The sequence below is a fragment of the Saccharomyces cerevisiae genome, chromosome XIV, assembly GCF_000146045.2.
Source record: "Saccharomyces cerevisiae S288C chromosome XIV, complete sequence".
Classification (NCBI taxonomy): domain Eukaryota; kingdom Fungi; phylum Ascomycota; class Saccharomycetes; order Saccharomycetales; family Saccharomycetaceae; genus Saccharomyces; species Saccharomyces cerevisiae.
The window spans coordinates 106,698-129,428 of record NC_001146.8 but is presented as its reverse complement, the minus strand read 5'-3'; the positions used below and the strand labels follow the sequence as shown (position 1 = coordinate 129,428).

Sequence of the window (22,731 nt, the reverse complement as noted above, 5' to 3'; positions counted from 1 at the left end):
CATATATATATATAATTTTAATGTTTATAGATCACTTATGATACACTTTACATTCATCTTTACTCAAATGATCTCTACTATTGCATTTTTGAAATAATTCCTTTTATTATGTGCCATTGTTTCCATGTGACTACCCGGAACTTGTATTTCGCGTTCGCTGAAGCACCTTTAAAACATGGCTCTCGTTTACCTAAGTGACAAGCACAGTGATTCGTGCAATAATATCATTTGTCACTTGCAGCTGTAGCAACGTTGATTTCCATCCAAAAGTTGTAGAAAATTTTGACCTTTAGTTCACTGGGATATATTTTCCTTTACTAGCTGTGTTTGATAAAGGTTTCAATATGGATGCTTCTGAGGAAGCAAAAAGAGTATCAATACAGGTTACATCCCTGTCTACGCAATTGATCGAGAGCGTGGATAAACAGTCACACTTAGAAGAACAGCTTAATAAATCCTTAAAAACAATAGCCAGCCAGAAGGCAGCAATTGAAAACTATAATCAGTTGAAAGAAGATTACAACACTTTAAAAAGAGAATTGTCAGACAGAGATGACGAAGTGAAAAGATTGCGTGAAGATATAGCCAAAGAAAATGAGCTTCGAACTAAAGCTGAAGAGGAAGCGGATAAACTAAATAAAGAAGTTGAGGATCTGACTGCTTCCCTCTTTGATGAGGCTAATAATATGGTTGCTGATGCTAGAAAGGAGAAATATGCTATCGAAATCTTAAATAAGAGACTCACTGAACAACTGCGTGAAAAGGACACATTACTGGATACTTTGACCCTACAGCTCAAGAATCTGAAAAAAGTGATGCATAGTTTAGATAATGAAAGCACAGTCACAAATAATTCGAACAGATATTCCACAATATTGAGTGATTCAGCAACTTCTTCTAGCACTTCTTTGAATAAAGTTCCAACTTCATATTCTCTTGCTTCCCAAGATATTTATAGCGGAATTGTGTACTCGCCAAGCATTTCATCTATTCGTTATGATATAAGCCTTTACAATGAATTTCTAAAATTTGTCGCTGCACTACCCCGTTGTGAAAACATAAAGGCAACTTCAACCGAATCAAAGTTAATACGAAGATTGGTAAATGATGAAATCCAGCCTATACTTAAGATTGATAATGCTTCAGGCATCGGCTGGTTGGTTAAAAAAACCCTACTTTCCTTGATTATAGATGGTTTGGTGGTCGTGGAACCCCTAAGCGGCGTTAATGCAACCTACCAAATTGGCTACAACTCAAGTAGCCCTGCAAAGCAAGCCACTTCGAATATGCCAAAAATGTTCAAGTTTCCCTTAGATTCACCTCCAGTTGCAGTGCACGCCGCATGTTCCTTTTGTGGAGAATCTAGAGATGACATTATCGAACACGCAAGGATGTATATATTGAAAACGTTGCACAAGACTGACGACGGTAAAGAACAAGTTACGAATACGTATCCCTTGTGTCATTGGTGTTTGCTAAAGTTGCGGCAGACATGTGAAATCTTTGCTTTCCTGAGATCATTGAAGGTAGGCGCATGGCATTTAGAAAAGCTAACGACGCAGAACATTACCAAGGAAGATTTGGAAAAATTCTCTGAAGTAACGAAGCATACCAAAAGAGACGGCAGGGTTTCTTCTCAAGACAAAAAAACCAAACGTTTAAGTTTTATGGCAGGACTTGGTATCAATTCTTCAACAAAAAATAAGCCAAAGATGGAGATTTTTTCTTCTGAAACAAATGCAAAGCCAGGACAACCTACCACTAATATTCAAAGAGCATGGCTGCAATTGTGTAAATTGCGTTGTATACTTCATTGGACTCATATTGGCATATGGGCAGTGGATGATTCAATTTCTTCAAAAATTGGACCGTTAGTTGAGGATGACAGCGATGAGGATCAAAACGATGCTATATCGGTTCGCTTGCAGGACAAAGCTCTTTGGAAGCAGGACGCAAAAAGACCTTTTTCTTCATCTAGCGCAGAAGAAAGTCAAAAGAGCGACGCTTTTGACTTTGAAAGTGGAGATATGGAAAATGAAATTACGGGTGAATCTTCAAGTGATGAATCCTCTTCAGATGGGTCTTCCACAGATAATTCAACCGCAGATAGTTCATCAGAAGATGAATCTTCTCTAGCAGATTCTACTACAAGTAGCGCAGATTCTAGTTCACCAGAGAGTATAGACAACGGTGAAGGTGATGACACGGTAACGAAAGATGACAAAAGTAGCATTAAGTCGGCAAATAATAATGAAGAAAACAGCGATTGCGGAGATAAAAAAGGTCGTTCTATAATAAAGAAAAAGGCTCCTCAACGCAAGATACAAAAGAAGAAGTTACTCCAAGATTTGGATGATTTAGAAGAGCAATTTAGAGAAGAAAGCGCAATTGATCAGACTGAATTTGAAAACGCTGAGTCTAATGTAAAACAAAATATATCCTCGAAGAGGGCATCTTCTGGAGACGAGAACTCTAAGAAGGATAATAATGAAAAAACTTTAAAGACAAACTTGACGATAGGCGACAAAACCCAAGAACAAATAGGGGAAAATAGTCCTAGTAGCGGATTGCATGCGTCTTCAAGCAATGATGACAATTTCGATGATGCCCAGGAACAGCAATAAATTATATAATATTTAATTTTATGTGTCCTAATGGACATTTGAGTTCCTTAAGATGTTCAACAACTTAGAAAAATATAGGTAATGATAAAGAATGAATCGCATGTATTGTTTTAATATTATGTCAATACTTTGAACTTAAAAACAGAGTAAAGAAGTGGTTCTAAAATTACACGTATTAAAGGGATTAATTACTACATATTCATTCTCAATCATCACTATCACCTTGGCTCAAAACAACTCTAGACTTTTTGCCAAAAAGGCGGATGGCCTCTTCATCTTCATCGCTTTCATCGGCTGCACTCGCTTCCAAAGAACGCTTTGTAGATTCTTTTCTGCTATACACCTCAGATTGGAACATATTTTGCGAATTTGATGGCTGTGATGAGCCCAAACTATTTCTTGATTCCGAGTTGACATCGTCATCAGAGAGTTGATTATTATTGTTATTATTTACATCGAAAATAGACATTTCAGATGCCACGTGGCTTGCTAAAGAAATGAGGCTTTTATCTGGCGCAAAGGAACTACTTTCTGTAGCTCTTATGCTTTCAATACTTGGTATGGATCCACCAAACAAGCTCGTATAATCTCCTGTCACAACACCCCCATTATTCATCCTTTCCGCGGCAAATTTGGCAAACTGGATATATCTATCCTCGGTCAACTGACCATTGTTTTTATCTAGTAACCATCTCATATATGTTTCGTTTTCAAAAAATATAGGGTTCATCAAATCCTCGTCATCTTCTGAATCACTAATAAACTCTTTACTGAATACGCCATGGCGTTCTCTAACGGTCTGAGGTCGTTCATCATCCTGGTCGCCAAACATTGGCAAATTAGTCTTGGCTTCTCCTTTCCTACGCTTCCTCTTATCTTTTTTTTTGGATCTCGCAATCCCTTTACTGAATTTGGTACCTTTAAGTTTATCTGATGCATTGTTATCTAAATCCTTGAAGTATGCTGCGTCGCTTTTCGATAAAATTTGATCATCTGGAACAATGTAGGGATCGTTGTAATCATAATCATCGTCTCCTTCCCATCCATCTTGTTCATTGTGAGAAAAACTATCCTTTTCTGAACGAACTCGTAGAAGATAGGAAGAAGAAGGCAGTCCGTTTGGAGTTTCAAATGGTGTTGATAAGTATTTTTTCACTAGTTCACAAGAAACAGTCAGGTCAGAAACTTCAACAGTCCCCGGTAAAAAACAAGGTTCATTGATTTTACGTGGAATGGAGTATCCTATCAGCAACAATAAAGCCCTGTAGTCCTTATCTTTAAAAATAGGGTCGTTGTTGAGTACACCTGTCAATGTGAAATATTCATTGGGTGGATTAACTGTTTCTTTCCCAGCATTAACATTTACGGTTAGCCACGACTTAAAAATATCTAGTGTGTGGGTTATATGCTTGAGCAGTTGGTCCAATAGTTCAGTTTTTCCATCATCAAGTAATGTGGAAACTAAAACACCATATTTCATATCCAACAAAATCGAAGGTGGTAAGGCTTCTTCATCGGGAATTGGTTTGAACTGTGATGCAGGAGCGGCATACATTGATTCATTATTAAGTACATTATATTCACCATATCTTTGGTAAAATCCTACTTCACTATTGTGTAATGGCGGGAAAAGTAATCCAACAAACCAAGCAGGTGATTTCTTTAACCTTTTCTTCAACCTGGCGAGGAAGTAGTCTGAAAATTGACTCACATATTTCCTTGAACGAGACATTCTATCTAATCCGTCAGGTGAAAGCATTTCTCTTAATAATATTATCAAATCAAATCTAAATAACAATGCCTGTTCTTTTGCCTGAACAAATACTCTATGGAAAAAGGAAAATACTTTTTTAATGGAATCGTCCTCAAGCTCACGAAATCTTTCAAGGAAATTAATGTACGTTTCTATTACCGGTTCTGTCATATAGTTGGCTTGCACCTTTTGAAAATTGACTTCTATACTTCTTAAAGAAGAGGTTAGAATATCAAGCGCTTCATCTCTATCTACATTTTCTTCTTCTATCAATTTAGTAATATCACCTTCTGAAATATTAAACTTTTTTTGCCGTCTTGATTTGCCTTCAATAACTAATGTTTTATCGTCAGAGTATTGCTCTAATACTTTCAATACCGAGTGTGTTAGTTCAATGCAACTTTTCATGAATTGGAGGGAGTATTTGGAACCAATCTTCGGCAGATTTGACAGTAATTGTATTCTCTCGTCACTGAAAAGCCTACTTACAATGAATTCTATATCGGTCGAATCCTCTTCTTGAGCGGCCTTTGTACGGGAAACGAGGTTCAACAGTTCATTAAATGCAATCATACCAGCATGTGTCACTGTCCAATTTTTCAGGTCATATGCGCTTCTTAAAAGAGAAGACACTAGAATGAAAGTCACCTCTTTCAAGGCTTCTGAAACTTGCTTTATATCTGCGGAATTGTCGATTTTGGACCTCAACAACTGGTATTTAACAAACCATGCAAAGAAAAGTAAATATTCGACTTGCTCCAAAGTTACCATCCTATCCTGCTCAGTTGTGAAGTAGTTCGTCACACTATGCAACAAGATGTTAAAGCCGGAATCTATAAAGTTGTTGATGAATTCTTTGAAATGTTTACCATTTGATTCGGTGAAAAAAATAGCTTTACCGGTTTGTGAATTCAAGAGACTATTCGGTAAGCCCTCAGCTGCGACAGATTGATGCTTTTTAATTATTCTTTTATTCCATTTTTTGCTGTCATCTAGTTTTTGGAGCGCTATTTTTTCATCTACGAGAGCTTGGCTACCAGAAACAGTTAACCTAGTTTTATCTGGTGTTTGTATAGATAAAAGACCACCAAATCTGGAGTGTCTTGCAGATGTATGCTTGATAACGTTTTTTCTCATTTGGTGTTCCTTTTGTAATAACTTCGATAGTTCAAAACCTGCACTTGTAACAATGTTATTAGCAGAGGAGCTCTCATTTTTATTTACCACCTTTGAATGTGTCCCGGTTTCGAACTGTCGAGGGAATAGCAGTTCTTGGTTAACATCTTTAGTGAAGTAGAACATAATCTCCAACAGTGGGATATTGATAAAGTCCTGGTCAAACTCTTTTGATAAGGAGCTGGTCAGCGTTAAGAGGAAACCGAATACCTTGTTTTTATGGAATGAGGAAATAACCGTATTTAAAGAGATGTCATCCATAGAGACGTTTGGTGGCAAAGTATCGATAGATGTGATACCTTTCTTAGGCATGCTTTTCTTAGTATTGATAGTAAATTCACCGGGTTCTATAGCAATGACATTTCTGAAAAAATTCAAAACCAATTTGAGAACCATATTGTCCCTAGGAGTTCTTGATAATCGGTCGATTTTGATAACATCCAGAGCCAATCTAATGGCAGCTCTTAACACTTTACCACTTTCCATAGACAGAATCGTTTTCTTGTATACCAATTGATGCTTCTTTAGCTCACCATAGAGAGTAATTTGATTTGATGAAGACTGTTCAGTTACAATTAAAGGCCAAGTCATAAGGACCAATAGTTGTAGACAATTTAGCGCAATTTTATCGTAATAAGCTTTGTTTCTAAACTCTTCATGGTCTGGGTTGTTCTTTGCAAGCTTTGCTGCAAGAGAACATTTGTTTTCCCAATCTATCAGAATAGGTAACAGATCATCCGTCAAGATGCGATATTCAGCTACTGCCATTGCCACATCCCATCTTTTCTGCTGGTCATCCACTAGTTTAAACCATCTTTTCAGATCTTTTAAGCACGCCAAACAGTCATCGCCAAGCTTATAAGGGGGTGGGTCTATCTGGGAAGTATAATCCGGCCCACCGATGGCAGTTGCCAATAAAGCAATTCTTGCTCTAAGTACCGTCAGAGAGAAATCAGCCGCATTTGTAGTGCCTTGTTGCAAATCAGCAGACATAGTGTGCGCCCTCCTATATTAAAGATACACTAAACCCCACAAGCTAGATGGTATTATCATATGTGAGGCGACTTACGAACCATATCTCATTTGAAAAATCCTTAATACTCATTTTAATTTTTCATCGTAAACGCGTAATGCGGCAGTAAACGCGTCAAAGTAGCATAATGGAAGGGCCATTTCCACAGGGAAGCAATTCATACAGGGCACTACCCAGTTGTGATAGTAACACAGAACAGCTTCCTAAAGCAAACGGTAGGGATGCCTATATACAGGACAACTACTGGTTATTTCGCTGACTTGATATGAGAAGTGGCAGTGAAAACCAGCGTTATGAACGGTGAAACCGAGCGGGGATGGATGAAAAGTACGTATAACTCTGTATACACCTCACTTGGCTTCATAATGTGGTTCCGCCATCTGATTGCGTTGCTGTGGTCTTCAGAATTCCTGAAGGACGACGCAATTAGCTCTAGAGCTTCTCCAGGCATTTATTACGTAGGACCGAGAGCGGACTTAAAATCTGCAAAAGTCTTGGCAGGGGGCGGGGATAACAAGGCAATCTTATCCCATTTTTCACTAATCTCGAGCATATAAAAAGTAAATTCTATTGGCCTTGTTGTTACGTTAGGGAAATCCTTCTACATGATTATTGCTCTACAATACCGAAGTATTAACAATACATAAACGAGCAAGAAGAGGAGAAGAGAATATGAGTAAGAAACCAATTGTTTTGAAATTAGGAAAGGATGCCTTTGGTGACCAAGCCTGGGGGGAATTGGAAAAGATTGCGGATGTAATTACCATCCCTGAATCCACCACTAGAGAACAGTTTTTGCGGGAGGTAAAAGACCCACAAAATAAGCTCTCCCAAGTACAAGTCATTACTAGAACAGCAAGGAGTGTGAAAAACACCGGTAGATTTGATGAAGAGCTTGCTCTTGCTTTGCCCTCCTCCGTAGTGGCTGTATGTCATACTGGTGCTGGTTATGACCAAATTGATGTTGAGCCATTCAAGAAAAGGCACATCCAGGTTGCCAATGTTCCTGATTTAGTTAGCAATGCTACCGCTGATACGCATGTATTTTTGCTATTGGGTGCCCTAAGAAACTTCGGTATTGGTAACAGAAGGTTGATCGAGGGAAACTGGCCGGAGGCAGGACCCGCATGTGGTTCTCCCTTTGGATACGACCCTGAAGGGAAAACAGTTGGTATACTGGGTCTAGGTAGGATTGGTCGTTGTATTTTAGAGAGATTGAAGCCGTTTGGGTTCGAGAATTTCATATATCATAACAGACACCAGCTTCCTTCCGAAGAAGAGCATGGTTGTGAATATGTAGGATTCGAGGAGTTTTTGAAGCGTTCTGATATAGTATCTGTAAACGTCCCACTGAACCACAATACTCACCATCTAATCAATGCAGAGACTATTGAAAAAATGAAAGATGGTGTAGTTATTGTTAACACAGCGCGTGGTGCCGTGATAGACGAACAAGCCATGACTGATGCTTTGCGTTCTGGAAAGATTAGAAGTGCTGGTTTGGACGTTTTCGAATATGAGCCAAAAATATCCAAAGAGTTATTATCGATGTCCCAAGTCTTAGGACTGCCTCATATGGGCACACATAGTGTAGAAACAAGAAAGAAAATGGAAGAACTGGTCGTTGAAAATGCAAAGAATGTGATATTGACCGGGAAAGTCTTGACTATTGTTCCGGAATTACAAAATGAAGACTGGCCCAATGAATCTAAGCCATTAGTTTGACTACAAGATCCATAGTTTTATTCTTCCTTTCGAAATGCGATAATATTATTATACTTCTTATATATGCAATTAATTTCTATATATTACAAGTGGTTGACTTTTGTACATCCTAACTGCGTTTAGTCTTCATGCTTATCACAGAACTTTGCATCACGAATATTTTCCAATAACAAATTTTTAATGGTAAATTTTTGTGCCACATTAGTATCGAGAATCTTTAATTCTTCAGTCGGGAAAATATAAGCAAACGAGAAAGAAACTAACACACTTAAAAGCAATACTAAGGGAAAGCCGATGGCCGCTATAGTATTTGTGATAGCAAATTCACCAGCAAACCCCGTCAGGCTAAAGGAAAGAAATATCAGCATTGACTTCTTGGATACTTTCATTAAAGGTGAAGTATTATCTCTTCTGTTAGGGTCTGAAAACAGGAAAACCAACCGTTGTATAATACTATTTGTCATTAGGCCATTGATGCCCATAATGAAAAACAATCCGGAAAGTACTGCCTGAGGGATTTCTCCTAAGCATACCAATAACGGTCTTGTCATTGTCCCTAGAATCATCAGGCCCTGAAACGTATTTGTAAATCTTTGCTCTACGCAACTGATAACCTTTTGGTTTGAATCCCTAACTAGCAGTGTCTCTGTGTGCAATGGTGCTTGAGGAATCAAACCATTGGGCGCCGGGATTCCTAGAACCCCGCTGATGCAAGTGGTAAGTCCCAATAGTGCGAAATCGTAATGAAAAGAGGATGGTTTTTTCAGCTTATACTGATGCCTTTGTGCCATTAGCGACGATACGTTATGATCAAAGTAAAACAAGATTGTTAAAAATATACCAAATGGTAGGGCAATAAAGACGTCTTTAACAGGAATCGGTTCATATGCCAGCCAAGTATTTTGAGGCCTATTGACTTTGGAAGTAGGAAAAAAAGCTTTCGTAATAGGCAATTTTTTAAATTTGACATCATGCAAGTAGCCACCAAAATGTGTAAATGATGACCAGAATAGCACTGAAAGCGCAGTTGAATAATCAGATATGAATGTTCTGATCCTATGAGAAAAGAGGGGGTAATAATGAAATAATTTAAAGAAAAGACCAAACGCAGTCATAACCAGCGCCACCACGACACTAGCAAATCCGTCTTGTACTGATTTCTCCCCTGATTTAGCACTGAACTGTCTTGTTAAAATTTGTATTCCTTTTTGAATGTAGACCACATTAATAAATAATCCAAATATGTCACATGGGAACGTAGTCACGTATTGCAAGAGGCAAACGGCGTTCGTAAATGCTAAAACTAAATGAAAAATCATAGACCACATACAAATCCAAAACATGAAGCCAAAATAGCTGGTATTCAAAGGCTTTATAATTTCGTAGACCGTATAATTAAAAATAGAGATGGGGCCAGTAACACCCACTATACATAAGGGCTGTCCACCAAGAACTCCAAAAACAATTCCAGCCATTGCACTGGATAGAAGTACTTCGTTCACACCATAGGAATTATCAGTCCTATCAAACATATCTTGCGCAAAGGCTATTGCAGGTAGCAGGTTATTAAAGTAGGTGTCAACAATAGAGGGAATAACTCTGTAATTAAACGCATCTACCCAATCTGACTTGTAATACGGTATTCTGTCCTTCAAATCGAGCCATATGCCTATACCTAGCGTCGGGAATCGACGTCGGGATAACTTCTCGTGGCTCTCTTCATCACTTCTACTTTCTGATACCGATGATTCTCTGTCTAGCTCATCGTTTGTCCGTTCCAATGCTTGCGCACACTCGTCGGAGGCTGTACAACCGCGACTAACGGTAACTCGTGTGCTCTCATTCGACATGCCTTGCCAGCGCTATTACTACTTTTTGGATGATAAAGGATATGAGTATGATTATTGCGATATGCTTACTTTTACGCCACGAGTGATCTAAAAATTACTTCAGTGATGTATTTTCCCCGCTAAACGAAAAAAGTTTGAAGTAAGCTAAGGCTACAGGGAGAAGAACAGTTGTTCATGTAATGTCGAGTGGCAACGCAAGAGTGGCTGTCTACAAGTGCGGTCAAAATGTGGAAAGCTCTAAAGCACTAGCTATTACTCTTCTGTTTTTTTTTTTTTTTTTCATTCTTCTTTCGTTTTTTAACAACGAGGACAAAAAAGAGAAATCTACTACTACCGTTAGTGTTACTAGAAACTTTGTTATAGTTAATTAATGCTGTTTGTCTATATATAAATATAGATATAGATATACATGTACTGGTTTATCTATGTTATGCCTGAGGTATGTGTGGTATCTATCCCTACCAGTTGGTAACTTCTTCGGCCTCACCAAAGACAGACGTCTTCGTTTCATCGTTACCAACGTCACCTCCCCAAGCTCTTGGAGCGGCATCGGTAATGGCCTTGCAGTTGGTTTTTAAAAATTGTACTATCAGTTTGTTTATCAGCTTAAACTCCAATAGGAAGGCATCGTGGCCTTCGGGAGATTCAATTTTTTCTAATTGCGACTTCGGTATGTGCTCAGCCAAAAATTCTTGTTCTGAATATGTGAACAGTCCATCAGATTGGATACCGATGATCAGGGATGGTTGTTGGATGGTAGAAAGGACCTCAGTGATGTCATCTACTCTGTCTCTTGCCAAATCGTGCGTATCCAGTTTACGTGTGATGGCAATGTAACAATTGGCGTCGAACCTATTGATGAACTTTGTGCCCTGGTACCTCAAGTAACTTTGTGCAGAAAAATACGTCTGCGCAGGCTTTATGTCCTTCACTTCACCCGTTACAGAACTTACCGAAGTCATCGATGTTGAAGAATTCAATGAATCCGAAGAAGATGCGGTGGACACCACGCTTTGACCTTTTTGCCCAGAAATGCCAGCGATGGCAGTGCTGGCTTTTGTTTTATACCCATCATTGTGGATTTGTAGGGAGTGTTCGCTGACAGTAGATGGTTTGCGTGTCTCCTCCCTTTGAGCTTTTTGTTGTTGTGCTATTGAAGGAGATCTTCTGGAGAATTTGTTCTCGAAACTGTTTCTTGTCCTGTACGTCAACAATGCAGACATACGTGCAGCCGATAGTCCGGCCACAGGTTGCTCCTCTACCGGATAGTACCCGTCCAAGTAGTTGGGATCTGAGTAAATCGATTGTCTTTGAGCCTCAGACCACGATATGCACCAGGCAGAATGTCTTGCTGATGTCGCCAGAGCAACCATATTCTTCACATATTCCTTACCATACATGGCAGCCCATTCCAAACTCAGCATCCCCCCCATAGAGCCACCAATAACACAGGCTATTGACTTTACTCCCAGAGAATCCAGAACAATTCTGTGAGCTCTAACGTCATCGCGCACAGTACATAATGGGAATTCGGGTCCATATCTAACGCCCGTCTCCTCATTTATCGTTAATGGCGAAAAAGACCCATATGGAGAGCCCATAGAGTTTAAACATATGATAAAAAACCTTGATGGGTCGAATGCTAAGTCGTTACCCAGAAGAGGGCCCCACCAGTCAGCAACATCTGCGGACCCAGTCAAGGCATGACAAATTACCAGAACATTATCACCAGCTTCATTCAGTGTACCCCACGTCTTATAAGCAATAGGGAAATTATTTATGACCACGCCAGACTCAAGCACTAGTTCCGGAACTTGAACAATCCTCTGCCCTTGAACTAGTTTGAGCAATGGGTTAGTTTCCTTAATCTCCTCAATGTCCAGCTCTTGGAGCGTTTTCGATTTTAAAGTATGCGACATTCCTTTTATACTACGTTTTTTTCTTTCTTTTCTATTATTCCAAATAAAGAGAAACTTTAGACGGACCCTGTGACTAAAAAAATTATCGAAGACTTGACTGTTCTAGAGTTACTTTTGTTTATTAAAAGCAAGAAATATCCGTGAACAAGATAGCAGGTAGGTTGTACAACGAAGCGGAAGCTCATCTATTGGACGCAGCTGTATTTTGAATATATATATATATGTAATGTGTATATTTGTGGGTGTGTGCCAAATCCAAACGATTAACATGACTTAGTTTACTATCAAATGAGTGCATCCACAATTTTTTGCAGGCAATGTGTGGCGCCTTCCGCAGTGAGGCGCATCACGTGAAAATACGTCAATGTGGGGAGCCACTAACAATAGCAAGAAATAAGTACAAGTAATAGCATAACCTTGACAAACTGAACTAATGTAAGCGTTTTTCATGACTAGTGCTTTGAAGTACAATTTATACTGCTCAGAGGCTCATTCGATTGTGTGTTTTTAGCAACTTTATGAAGAGAGTGAAAAGAAATATCACGTGATTATTAGTAGTCTGCGATTTTTTTTTTTTCAGTTTTTTTTTTCCCACTAATACTGGCAGAGAGCGTAAAGGGGGCAATATATGGCACATCTTTACTGGCTGTCCATAATAGGCAAGTGTCATGTGCCCTAACAGAAAAAAAGTTAAAAATTGCCCGGAGAAAATACAAGAATCTGTCTAAATGTATATTTACGGATGAGACACTACTTATATAGTTTAGTTATTATCATGAAGTATTATTACAATCGTGCCCAGAAAGTGAGATGAAAAACTGGGATACGGAAGCCTGGCGCTTGTTTCTTTTCTTAATTGTCTCTCTTTTTGTAAAATTACAACCAGTCGGTCGAGTTACTGGGCATATGGGTTCTTCGTAGTTGCAGATGGCATGAACTGTGAGAATCCGTCCTTCTTTTGTGGACGGGCTTGGGAGTTTTGCAATTGTGGTGCCGGCGGACGATAGTAACCAGCACTACCGTTTTGAGGCTGGTTCAGGTTAGGGGGCGGACGGTAGTGTGCGGATGGTGAGTTAGGTGTAGGCCATGGCTGCTGAGGCCTAGTATTGTAGTTGACGTTAGCTGGCTGAAATGGTGGTGCTGCCCCAGCATATCCGCCAGGAGAGCCCATGTGCGTATTCATCGCATAAGGTTGGTACGGGCGATTGGGCTGCTGCAGGATAGGCATGGGCACCTGCTGCGGGTGATATTGCGCTTGCATGTTTGGCCTGTTCCCCGTTGAGTATGGGTTTCCGGGGAGATGATATGCTTGTGGTTGTGTATCTGAGGGATGAGGACGTTGGTAAATATTTGAAGGCGAGGGGCGGTTATTCCATCCCTGATTGTATGGACCTGGTGGCGCTCTCGTCTTTGGATTCCTGGGCGAACCCATTGCCGAGTTGTTTGCACCATACATTTTGTTAGGACTATTAATGTTTGCTGGCTGCACGTAGGAGGAAATCTGCTGGCCTGATGGGACTGGCTGGCCCCTCTGAGGGGTAATGCTACGATCAGTTTTGCTGTGGGTGTGAGTGGTATTCAACCTTGTGCCAGGTTTCGCGTATGGGTTACCTATTTCCAGCGGGTTGGAGGGTTTCTCGGGAGACCGCTTTGGCACTTCATGTCGTGATCTGTGTTCCGTTATGTATTGTCTCTCGATATCGTCATCGGGGGTTATGCCCAATCCAGTTGATTGAAAGGCCGCAGGGACCTTAGCTAAGGGTGTTCTATCATCCTTGTTGTAGTCTCTTTCTTCAGCACGCAATTGGTCTTGTGCCATAAAATCTGGGTCGAACAGGTTCATATCGTCCTCGTCGTTATTGTTACCAAAATCCACTTGTGAATATGACCCGTTTATTCTGTCCGAATCGGAGTTTGAATTTATACTTTCCATGCCTAGTTCATTAATTCTTTGGGTTAAACTATTTAATTCTTGTAAAACGGCATGTTCTTCCTCATTGCCATTAGAAAAGTCACTTGGTGTAAAGGATTTTCTTGAATTGTAGTTGCTCTCTGAATGAACTGACGCCCGTTGAAAACGAAGGTAAGTTTCATCAGAAGATCCGTTAAGACCCTCAGTGTGACCAAAGGGACCATTGGAGTATTTTTCGTAGATTGCAGACAAATCTGATTCCACAGAGAGCTTCTTCTCATTAGAGCATTTAGAATCCACAGACAACAGATTTTTGTCTGTCATGAACTTGTCAAAATTGGACTCGGGAATTTCTAACTTCATATTCCGGACCTTTTCCAAACTTTCGTCCACGTTCTTACCACAAGAGGTTTCTCCTCTTTCAAATTTCTCAGGAGTGGTCGCTTTCCTGTCGTTATTATTGTAAGGAACTGTCCTCGACTTGGCTCTGTCTGATGGTGAATCGTTTACAGATGACGCAAACGGCTTGGGATGTCTTTGCTTCGCATAAGGTGAACCTTCTGTCACTCTTGTTCTGAAGGATGCATCAGTAGGTGTGTGGACTTTGTGTGGACTTTCAGATATCACTAGTGGAGGACTTTTACGTTTAATAGATGGACTATCAGAGTTATTAAGGTCCTGTTCAGAAGAAGATGACAATTTTACACGCTCTCTCTTTGGCAAACTGTTCTTCGAGCTGTTATTCGAAGAAGATTTAGACCCGTAAGAAAGTTTCGGTGATAAAACACCATCGGCCCTTTCAAATAAGTCTGCTGAACCAAGGAAAGGAGAAGGTAGAGGAGAAGTAATATTGGAAGTAGAATTACACCCACAGTAGCCTTGTGCTATTTTCCTTTGTAAAATATCACTGATATGTTCCTTCCATTCGTTATTCGACCAGTGTAAGCTTGATACAGAATTAGTCAATGGAAGTAAATCCTCCACTTCCAAGTAGTATATATGTGGCAAAACTGGCAAACCAAACAAAAGTGAATGTGGGTCGTTCTTGCTTGACAATAATTTCTCTGGTCTTCCATATAGTTTAAAAGTATCCATAGCCGGTATTAAAAACCTTATTATAGTGTCATAACTTGGTACAGCTTGATGCTTCTCGGGCATAATAAAGACATCCTTTTCCTGAGCAGACTCCTTTTTTTCAAATTTCACAGAACCTACGACTTTAATGATTGTAGAGGAATCTATTAGTTTAGGGGAGGACGGGTAAACAGCATAAAGCGCCTTTGCCTCTACAATAGTAGCCATTGCATGGTTTTTCTTCACTTTCTTGTCATTTTCATAAAGATTTATTTCACCAAAATGACCCTTTTTCTTACTGCTAGATTGAGAGATTACCGCATAGCAGCGCTTCCACGGCATACCTGCTCCGAATCTGACGCTGACCCAATCCTTGTAATCATATTTTCTATTCGTAAGGAGAATTCTGATATCACCTAATTTTGCGCCTCTACTTGAAATAAATGCGCCTGTGTAAGCCTCTTGTAACGAAGAACATTCGTATAAACATAATCGTATAGCAGAATTCCATGCGTTGAAAGACTCTTTGTTACCGAATTGTAAGAAATATCGGTTTTTCAGCGTAGTAGAAACCACCAATGCATTAGTGAGGTTTTTTCCACACTCCATTACGATATTATCGGAGTTATCCAAAGTTCTTAGTGTAGCATCTGTCAAATTGATATAAGTGGGTTTGGAAGCAACTTCCTTCAGTTTCTTTTCAGAGACCGGACAAGACGGATCAGTGAATTCTGCTAGTTCCTTGGCGTCCCAAAGGGCTAGTTGAGTACCCAACAGTACCCCATATACGTCCTTCCATTTCCTTGCTGCATGAGTGCCATTGTTGTTAAGGTCTTGTAAAATCAAAAACACGCCTTCATGATATCTTCTATGTGTATGTGCATTTAGCAGTGTTAGAATAGGCACCAACTCAGGTGAAACTGGTGAACTTTCCATGGGAGAAGTTGGTGATGAGTCGTTAAGTTTCTTTTTTGATGTTACATTTACTTTTAGTCGTGAACCGAAGTCACCGCCAAAATTCGATGGACTCATTAATCCAGGGTTAGAGGCGAGGGAATCAACTACCTTGTTGTCACCTGAAAAAATTCGCATAAGAGCTGAATTTGCCAAGTAACGTGTTCTTTGTGTGGGGAAACCGAAGTGACAAACGTAATATCGCCTGTCAAAGTTTATAAAAAAAGGATGTTGCAACTAACAATACAAAAGGTAATATCTTTTATTGTATAAGCTAACTGAAAAGTGATCTTATTAACTATACGAATATATGAATACTGTTACTGCGATGATGTATCATTACCCACCATTGCAAGGTGCAATGATTTGACGATAAGGTTTCCGATTCTCTTTGCGTGTTTTTCCTCCGCGAATTTCAAATTCAACGCGAAATGATTCGAACGAGCCTCTTTTTGGTCATCATTATTAAATAGAGTTATGACGGAAAAAGTCTATCAACTAATTAATCAGTCAAAGGTGGCTTTGCGAAGACGTAATCGGAGAATTACCAGAGCTATGGGCAATTGTACGAGCCACACCGCAAGAATGACCAAGGCTACCGTGAGTTCTCCCAGAGTTATACGGTGGTAAGCTCGGAGAATTTTTAAAAGTCCTTCTCTCATATCATTCACAAGGTTCTCCAGTAAGTTTTCTGTGGCGGCAGAAGTGGAGCTTGCAGTGGGTATAGTGCTGTTGTCGGTTTGCTTTGCCAGAGCTTGCTTGATTTGTGTCCCATTAATTCTCGGGATATGCAGCTGAGCCTTGTCGTGAATCCACGTCATTGCCTTCTCTATTGTGTAGAGCTTATTTTCAATGGCACATCCGACCACGGTTTTCATTGGGTTATATAGCAGTGTTCCATTGAATACATCTGCTAAAGTTGTGTCTATATCAGAGATCATGGTGGCCACTGTATTGTTCACAGAAAGTGTTGTCGTGTTTATCCACCCGAATACTTCCTGATTGATATTGGTCTCCGTAGTATTTATATATTTATTAGTCTGAACGCTCCAAAGGCTCATTTGGTTCTCTATATCGACGGCAGTGCTAGACTTCAGCAAATTTTGAACGCCGTCACCATCATTAGAAGTCAATGAATGGCTTATCTTGTGTTTTAACAGTGCTATCATGACAAATTGGCATATGCACACTAAAATTCCCAAAAGTCCAATTCCAAGAACACACAGTGCTCTTTCGGAGGTCATATAAGCCACTACCCATTCTATTTTTTGTTTAGTCTTTGGGTCAATGTTCTCTGGTGATTTTCCAAAGGTAACAAGATTTGTCATCCAGCCTGCTATTCTTGTGTTCCATGTTTGAAAGCACTGCTGATAGCTTGCAATGACATCATATTGGCCATTTTGTATAGGAGGATCTCTAAATGGATCTTTCAATTCGTGCGTGTTTTCACTGGAAAAGGACGTATACGAATCTTGCCTGCTCAGCATGTAATGGTCTCTCATTCCGCAAAGGCGCCTCCAGAGCTTGATTTCATTCCATGCAACGGGCGCCATCGCACCAACAGCGAAGCATATCAATACGGTAATGCACACTACGGTGGCTATTTTCAGGACATGTCCCAAGATGGAATAAAAGGCCAAAATTTCTGATTGATTGGATGAGCAAATCCCAGTACTGTTGTCAAGGGACACGGGAGGTACGTACAAAACGGAGGTATCTCCGATTATATTGCTGGCATTCACGGCCTTGATATTCTTCCGAACTTCATTGAAGGGAACCGAGATCAGGTTCTTGGTTGTATTCTTAACCTGGGCAAAGTCCGGCGTCTTTGCCGATAACTCTTCAAGCTTATCGTTGATTGAGGAAGGAATGTATAAATTGTGAAGCGCAGATATGGTTAAGTTGACGCTTTTGATTGACGACGTCATGTTACTGTCATCGTCATCACCTGTGAAAAAATTCTCTACTTTGGATGCGGCCTTGATCACTTTATTGATTATTTTGGAGATGTCATTCAAGCCCGTATCCAATTCATTAGCCACACTTGAAACTGTATCATTGACTAAGCTAATCAGTTTTTCTGTAATGTTAGTAGCAACGTCCACGGTACCATCAACGGCACTAACAATCAAACAGGCATAAGTGCCCAAATACAGGTCAATGGCAAAGTTTACCAGCCCCTCGCTCGCATATACTATAAGTGATAACGTCTCTAGCGTAGCTTTAACAGTCTCCTCCATACCCTTCTCGATAAGATAATTCCCCATGATACCTAAATAGTGCGGCGTGTTGTCTGTCATCTTGGAGTATAGTGAATCAATACTGTAACAATTGGACAAAATATACGTTTCCGAGACTTCTATCGCATGTTGTATGGATTTGGAGAAAAACAGAAGCTTCAGCATTGCTAGCAGCAAAACCAAAGTATACTTATTTAGCCATATTTGAGAGAGCCTGTCACCCAATTGCAAATAGCATTTAAAACCGCTCATATCATCAACGTTCACAAATTCGAAAGGGAATCATCCTAACCAAATATTTCGGGATTATCTTAAGGACTTATGTTGGTCACATTCGTCATATATATATACCTCTTGCCAGCAACAGGCCAGTTATAAGTTAAAATTAATATGTGACGCACTTCTGAAACAGTATTGAAACAGTATTGAAACATATGTATTACCCGGACTCTGCATGCTCTGTCGTTCATTTTATTTTCACCTAAACGAAAATCCCGTGAAAAAAATTTATATCGCCTTTCGCTCTTTTGTATGTAGGCATCATCGGAAATTTGCATTGTGTGAAGGTTGTGCATATAAAGGGTTTTGCATAACGGACGTTTTTCACGTACTCCGTCTGAGCATCAAGTGAGGCTTGAGTTTACGTTTGTTTTTAATAATCAGTTTTCATTCTACTATTTTCTTGCGCAATTGCTTATCAGATAGACCTTGTAAACAGCATAGGAGTAAAGACAAATTCGGTGTAGAGAATAAAAGGATGGTATCAGCTTTGAATCCCAGAACTACAGAGTTTGAATTTGGTGGGCTGATTGGTGCCTTAGGCATCAGCATAGGGCTGCCTGTTTTCACTATCATCTTGAATCAAATGATAAGGCCCGATTATTTTATTAAGGGATTTTTCCAGAATTTCGATATAGTTGAGCTTTGGAACGGTATCAAGCCATTGCGCTACTATCTGGGCAATCGTGAATTATGGACTGTCTATTGCCTGTGGTATGGAATACTGGCAGTTTTGGACGTCATTTTACCGGGCAGAGTCATGAAGGGTGTTCAGTTAAGGGATGGTTCGAAGCTTTCGTATAAGATCAATGGAATTGCCATGTCTACAACTTTGGTCTTAGTTTTGGCTATCAGATGGAAATTGACTGATGGACAATTGCCTGAATTGCAATATCTGTATGAAAATCACGTTAGTTTATGCATAATATCTATTTTGTTTTCGTTCTTTTTGGCGACGTACTGCTATGTTGCCAGCTTCATACCATTGATCTTCAAGAAAAATGGTAATGGCAAAAGGGAAAAGATCTTAGCACTAGGTGGAAATTCAGGAAACATCATTTACGATTGGTTTATTGGTAGAGAACTGAACCCTCGTCTCGGCCCATTAGATATCAAGATGTTTTCAGAGTTGAGACCCGGCATGTTGTTATGGTTACTGATCAATCTTTCCTGTCTGCATCACCATTACCTGAAGACTGGTAAAATCAACGATGCATTGGTCTTGGTTAATTTCTTGCAAGGATTTTACATTTTCGATGGAGTACTAAACGAGGAAGGTGTATTAACCATGATGGATATCACTACAGATGGGTTTGGTTTCATGCTAGCGTTTGGTGACTTAAGTTTAGTTCCATTCACCTACTCATTACAAGCGCGTTACTTGAGTGTTTCCCCTGTGGAATTGGGATGGGTGAAAGTTGTCGGTATATTAGCCATAATGTTTTTGGGTTTCCACATCTTCCACTCGGCAAATAAGCAAAAATCTGAGTTTAGACAAGGTAAATTAGAAAATCTAAAAAGTATTCAGACAAAGCGTGGTACAAAGTTATTATGTGACGGGTGGTGGGCTAAATCACAGCATATCAATTACTTTGGCGATTGGCTGATTTCATTAAGTTGGTGTTTGGCCACCTGGTTCCAAACTCCCTTGACATATTACTACTCGTTGTACTTCGCCACGTTGTTATTACACCGTCAACAACGTGATGAGCACAAGTGCCGCCTGAAATATGGCGAAAATTGGGAAGAATACGAAAGAAAAGTTCCTTACAAGATCATTCCATATGTTTATTAAGTTTTTCTACCACTGCTATTTTCTTCATTATCTATGTATGTGTGTATACATGTTATGTATTGGGTGAGTATGAGGAAGAAGAAGAATAACAATTGAAAACGCTGGAAAAATTAAAAGGGGCGGTGGTCTATCTATGCAACGCTCCCCTTTTCGTTACATGAACACATCAAACTTGTATATCCTTTGAGTGTTCTTTAATCAAGTCATCTTGGTATTTTAGTAGCGTTTCCACTACTTTAGGGACAAATTCAGACCTAACCAATCCATCAAAAGCATCAAACCCTTGCGACAAAATCGGAATATCAGACTCGTCATGCATAAACTCTGGAATTTCTAGTTTCCCGTCCGCAAGTATGCCGTCATCATCCTCGTCGTCCTTATTAGTATCCAAATTTGTCACTTTGACGTTCATCGACAACTGTAAGTCAAAGTAGCAAATCGGCTTGCCCTTCCTTTGAGATACGTTGGAGTCACCGGTGATGCTACTCACCTGGGTTAACTCAATTTTGCTCTTCCCATCAGAGGAAACAGTGGACAAACTCGTTAATTTACCGTTCAAGTAGTCCTTAGACCAAGGTAAGGTGTTTTTATCCACCCAATGCCAGTTATTTGGATTCAAGACAACCATATTTTATCGTAAATGTGTTGTAACTTTCCGATCGTTTCAAACTTTAGTAGTAGTTTGATGATTTTGTCCAAAAAGTATTTGCTTAAATTTCAGCTTTTTTCTTCTTCATATGTATTTCTTTTTTTCCTCGCTTTCTCTGCCCACTTTTTTCTTCTGTCTTCTAGAAAAATAGGCCTGCGCGGGTAATTTTGTCTACTTTTGCCTCTTCTTCGAGACAATTGGCACTGTAGTTTTCAACAGCTTGACAGATGTGGGCCGATACTTGATAGCATTTAACCAGGGAAACTGAAGCAGATCAACGTTCTTCTGGATCTGCGATACGAATTTCTTGTCGACCCTATCGTCGCACCGCAGCAGCAGCATTCCATATTTAGAAACCGACTTGAAGGTATCCATGGCACTCTTGGGCAACTGCACCAGTTTAACCGTCATGGGCGCCATATAGCATAATAGCGGGATTTGCTGCAAGAGCACAAGCGGTACATCAGGGTCCTTATTGCACACAAATAGACATACTGGGTCGCTGTTTCCGTGAGCGCCGCTCAAATACTGCACAATTTCATTGAAATCTGTATACAGCTCCCAAGGGTAGTTCTCCTTCGATTGAATGTGAATCAACTTATTTATGATAGAGGATTGCAGCAGCTGCCAAATCAATGGCTGATCATGCACGCGCGGCCACATATGTGCTTCGTTTGTGAACGGATTGTCTAGCACGGGCTTATACACCTGCCTTCTTTTAGCTATTTTCTTGTCTAGAGATTTTAACGACCCGGACATGCTACTTACCGTCTTGATTTCCTCACCTTCCTTCTTGTTACAGTCCTCATCTCTATATCACTCATAATCTGAAAAATTTCACTTAAGCACGCAAATGCTATTTTTTACTTATTGCCCGCACGAGAAAATCAGAGAAAATTGAACTATGAGAACGGTATAGATCAGGGAATACATATCTGAGAACAACATCAAATATCCGCCCTGGCAATAGGATGTGCATAATTGCAGTTAAAGAGTGCATCGCATTTCCCCCGATTTTTGTTCTACTGAAAGTATGAACCCTGCTGTCGCGTTGGCCAGAACAGCCAGCTAGACCAATGCACCTTTATCACGTGACTATTACCGGGTAAAGTTACGGACATTTCGCGTTTTTTCCTGTTTTTTTTTTTTTTCGCGGTGCGGTGTTTTGTGGGAATGTGTTTGTTTACGGACTGTTTCGACATTAAGCAGAATGTTTCAACAGTGAGCCATTCTTGATTTGGTCATCTGGGCCCTATCTCCTTTTACTATGAATTTGCATATGTTTGTATGTTGTGATCTAGCACTTCTCCCAGAAGTGCATTTACAGCAGGTTTTTTGTTTCGTTTTATAACACTCTGTTTCGGTCTTTCTTTTTAAGATTGTCAGGGAAAAGAGTTCCAGCGACTGCTTTATACCTGTCCTCCGTCCTTCGAAGAAATAAAGAGGAGAAACCCTCAACGTAAAACATATAAGCAGTTTTCAAATCATCCACTCGCTTTTTCAATTCTTTACTATTGCTCAGCACGACCAACTATAGCTCAAAGCGTGGCTAGCCTTTGATTTACCATTATTGCTCTTTTTTTACTTTCATTTCTACCTTCGTTTTTCGCCAAAAGAAAACAAATCTAGTGAAAACAAACATTGCTGTTCGGTTATAGGACACGCTTTTTTGTATTTTTACAGACTTTCTGGTTTCTAATTGTTTCTTCTTTGAATTTCTTTTTGACCAACAGCATTATAGAAGTGGA

The 22,731-nt window shown here is 39.8% G+C and overlaps 11 protein-coding genes across 11 annotated transcripts, besides 1 other annotated feature; 3 read left to right on the top strand and 8 right to left on the bottom strand.

The window, feature by feature from the left end:
• Positions 1-344: 344 nt before the first annotated feature.
• Positions 345-2,624, top strand: SEC2 (guanine nucleotide exchange factor SEC2; the record flags this gene model as incomplete). Its single annotated transcript, NM_001183110.1, has 1 exon — positions 345-2,624. One exon carries the CDS (start codon positions 345-347, stop codon positions 2,622-2,624), a length of 2,280 nt encoding a protein of 759 aa, NP_014127.1.
• Positions 2,624-2,830: an origin of replication (ARS1410; Replication origin; identified in multiple array studies, confirmed by plasmid-based recombinational ARS assay).
• TOF1 (Tof1p) lies at positions 2,830-6,546 on the bottom strand (the record flags this gene model as incomplete). Its single annotated transcript, NM_001183111.1, has 1 exon — positions 2,830-6,546. One exon carries the CDS (start codon positions 6,544-6,546, stop codon positions 2,830-2,832), a length of 3,717 nt encoding a protein of 1,238 aa, NP_014126.1.
• A 712-nt stretch (positions 6,547-7,258) lies between these two features.
• Positions 7,259-8,311, top strand: GOR1 (glyoxylate reductase; the record flags this gene model as incomplete). Its single annotated transcript, NM_001183112.1, has 1 exon — positions 7,259-8,311. One exon carries the CDS (start codon positions 7,259-7,261, stop codon positions 8,309-8,311), a length of 1,053 nt encoding a protein of 350 aa, NP_014125.1.
• Positions 8,312-8,430: 119 nt separating this feature from the next.
• Positions 8,431-10,161, bottom strand: BOR1 (Bor1p; the record flags this gene model as incomplete). Its single annotated transcript, NM_001183113.1, has 1 exon — positions 8,431-10,161. The coding sequence occupies one exon, from the start codon at positions 10,159-10,161 to the stop codon at positions 8,431-8,433; it is 1,731 nt and encodes a 576-aa protein (NP_014124.1).
• A 458-nt stretch (positions 10,162-10,619) lies between these two features.
• On the bottom strand, positions 10,620-12,080 carry MET2 (homoserine O-acetyltransferase; the record flags this gene model as incomplete). The annotated part of the gene is made up of 1 exon (NM_001183115.1): positions 10,620-12,080. The coding sequence occupies one exon, from the start codon at positions 12,078-12,080 to the stop codon at positions 10,620-10,622; it is 1,461 nt and encodes a 486-aa protein (NP_014122.1).
• Positions 12,081-12,561: 481 nt separating this feature from the next.
• Positions 12,562-12,750, bottom strand: YNL277W-A (uncharacterized protein; the record flags this gene model as incomplete). Its single annotated transcript, NM_001184664.1, has 1 exon — positions 12,562-12,750. The coding sequence occupies one exon, from the start codon at positions 12,748-12,750 to the stop codon at positions 12,562-12,564; it is 189 nt and encodes a 62-aa protein (NP_878151.1).
• A 225-nt stretch (positions 12,751-12,975) lies between these two features.
• CAF120 (Caf120p) lies at positions 12,976-16,158 on the bottom strand (the record flags this gene model as incomplete). The annotated part of the gene is made up of 1 exon (NM_001183116.1): positions 12,976-16,158. One exon carries the CDS (start codon positions 16,156-16,158, stop codon positions 12,976-12,978), a length of 3,183 nt encoding a protein of 1,060 aa, NP_014121.1.
• A 368-nt stretch (positions 16,159-16,526) lies between these two features.
• PRM1 (pheromone-regulated protein PRM1) lies at positions 16,527-18,512 on the bottom strand (the record flags this gene model as incomplete). Its single annotated transcript, NM_001183117.1, has 1 exon — positions 16,527-18,512. The coding sequence occupies one exon, from the start codon at positions 18,510-18,512 to the stop codon at positions 16,527-16,529; it is 1,986 nt and encodes a 661-aa protein (NP_014120.1).
• Positions 18,513-19,017: 505 nt separating this feature from the next.
• On the top strand, positions 19,018-20,334 carry ERG24 (delta(14)-sterol reductase; the record flags this gene model as incomplete). The annotated part of the gene is made up of 1 exon (NM_001183118.1): positions 19,018-20,334. The coding sequence occupies one exon, from the start codon at positions 19,018-19,020 to the stop codon at positions 20,332-20,334; it is 1,317 nt and encodes a 438-aa protein (NP_014119.1).
• Positions 20,335-20,500: 166 nt separating this feature from the next.
• Positions 20,501-20,962, bottom strand: HCH1 (Hch1p; the record flags this gene model as incomplete). The annotated part of the gene is made up of 1 exon (NM_001183119.1): positions 20,501-20,962. One exon carries the CDS (start codon positions 20,960-20,962, stop codon positions 20,501-20,503), a length of 462 nt encoding a protein of 153 aa, NP_014118.1.
• A 192-nt stretch (positions 20,963-21,154) lies between these two features.
• On the bottom strand, positions 21,155-21,742 carry POP3 (Pop3p; the record flags this gene model as incomplete). The annotated part of the gene is made up of 1 exon (NM_001183120.1): positions 21,155-21,742. The coding sequence occupies one exon, from the start codon at positions 21,740-21,742 to the stop codon at positions 21,155-21,157; it is 588 nt and encodes a 195-aa protein (NP_014117.1).
• Between the last annotated feature and the right edge of the window lie 989 nt (positions 21,743-22,731).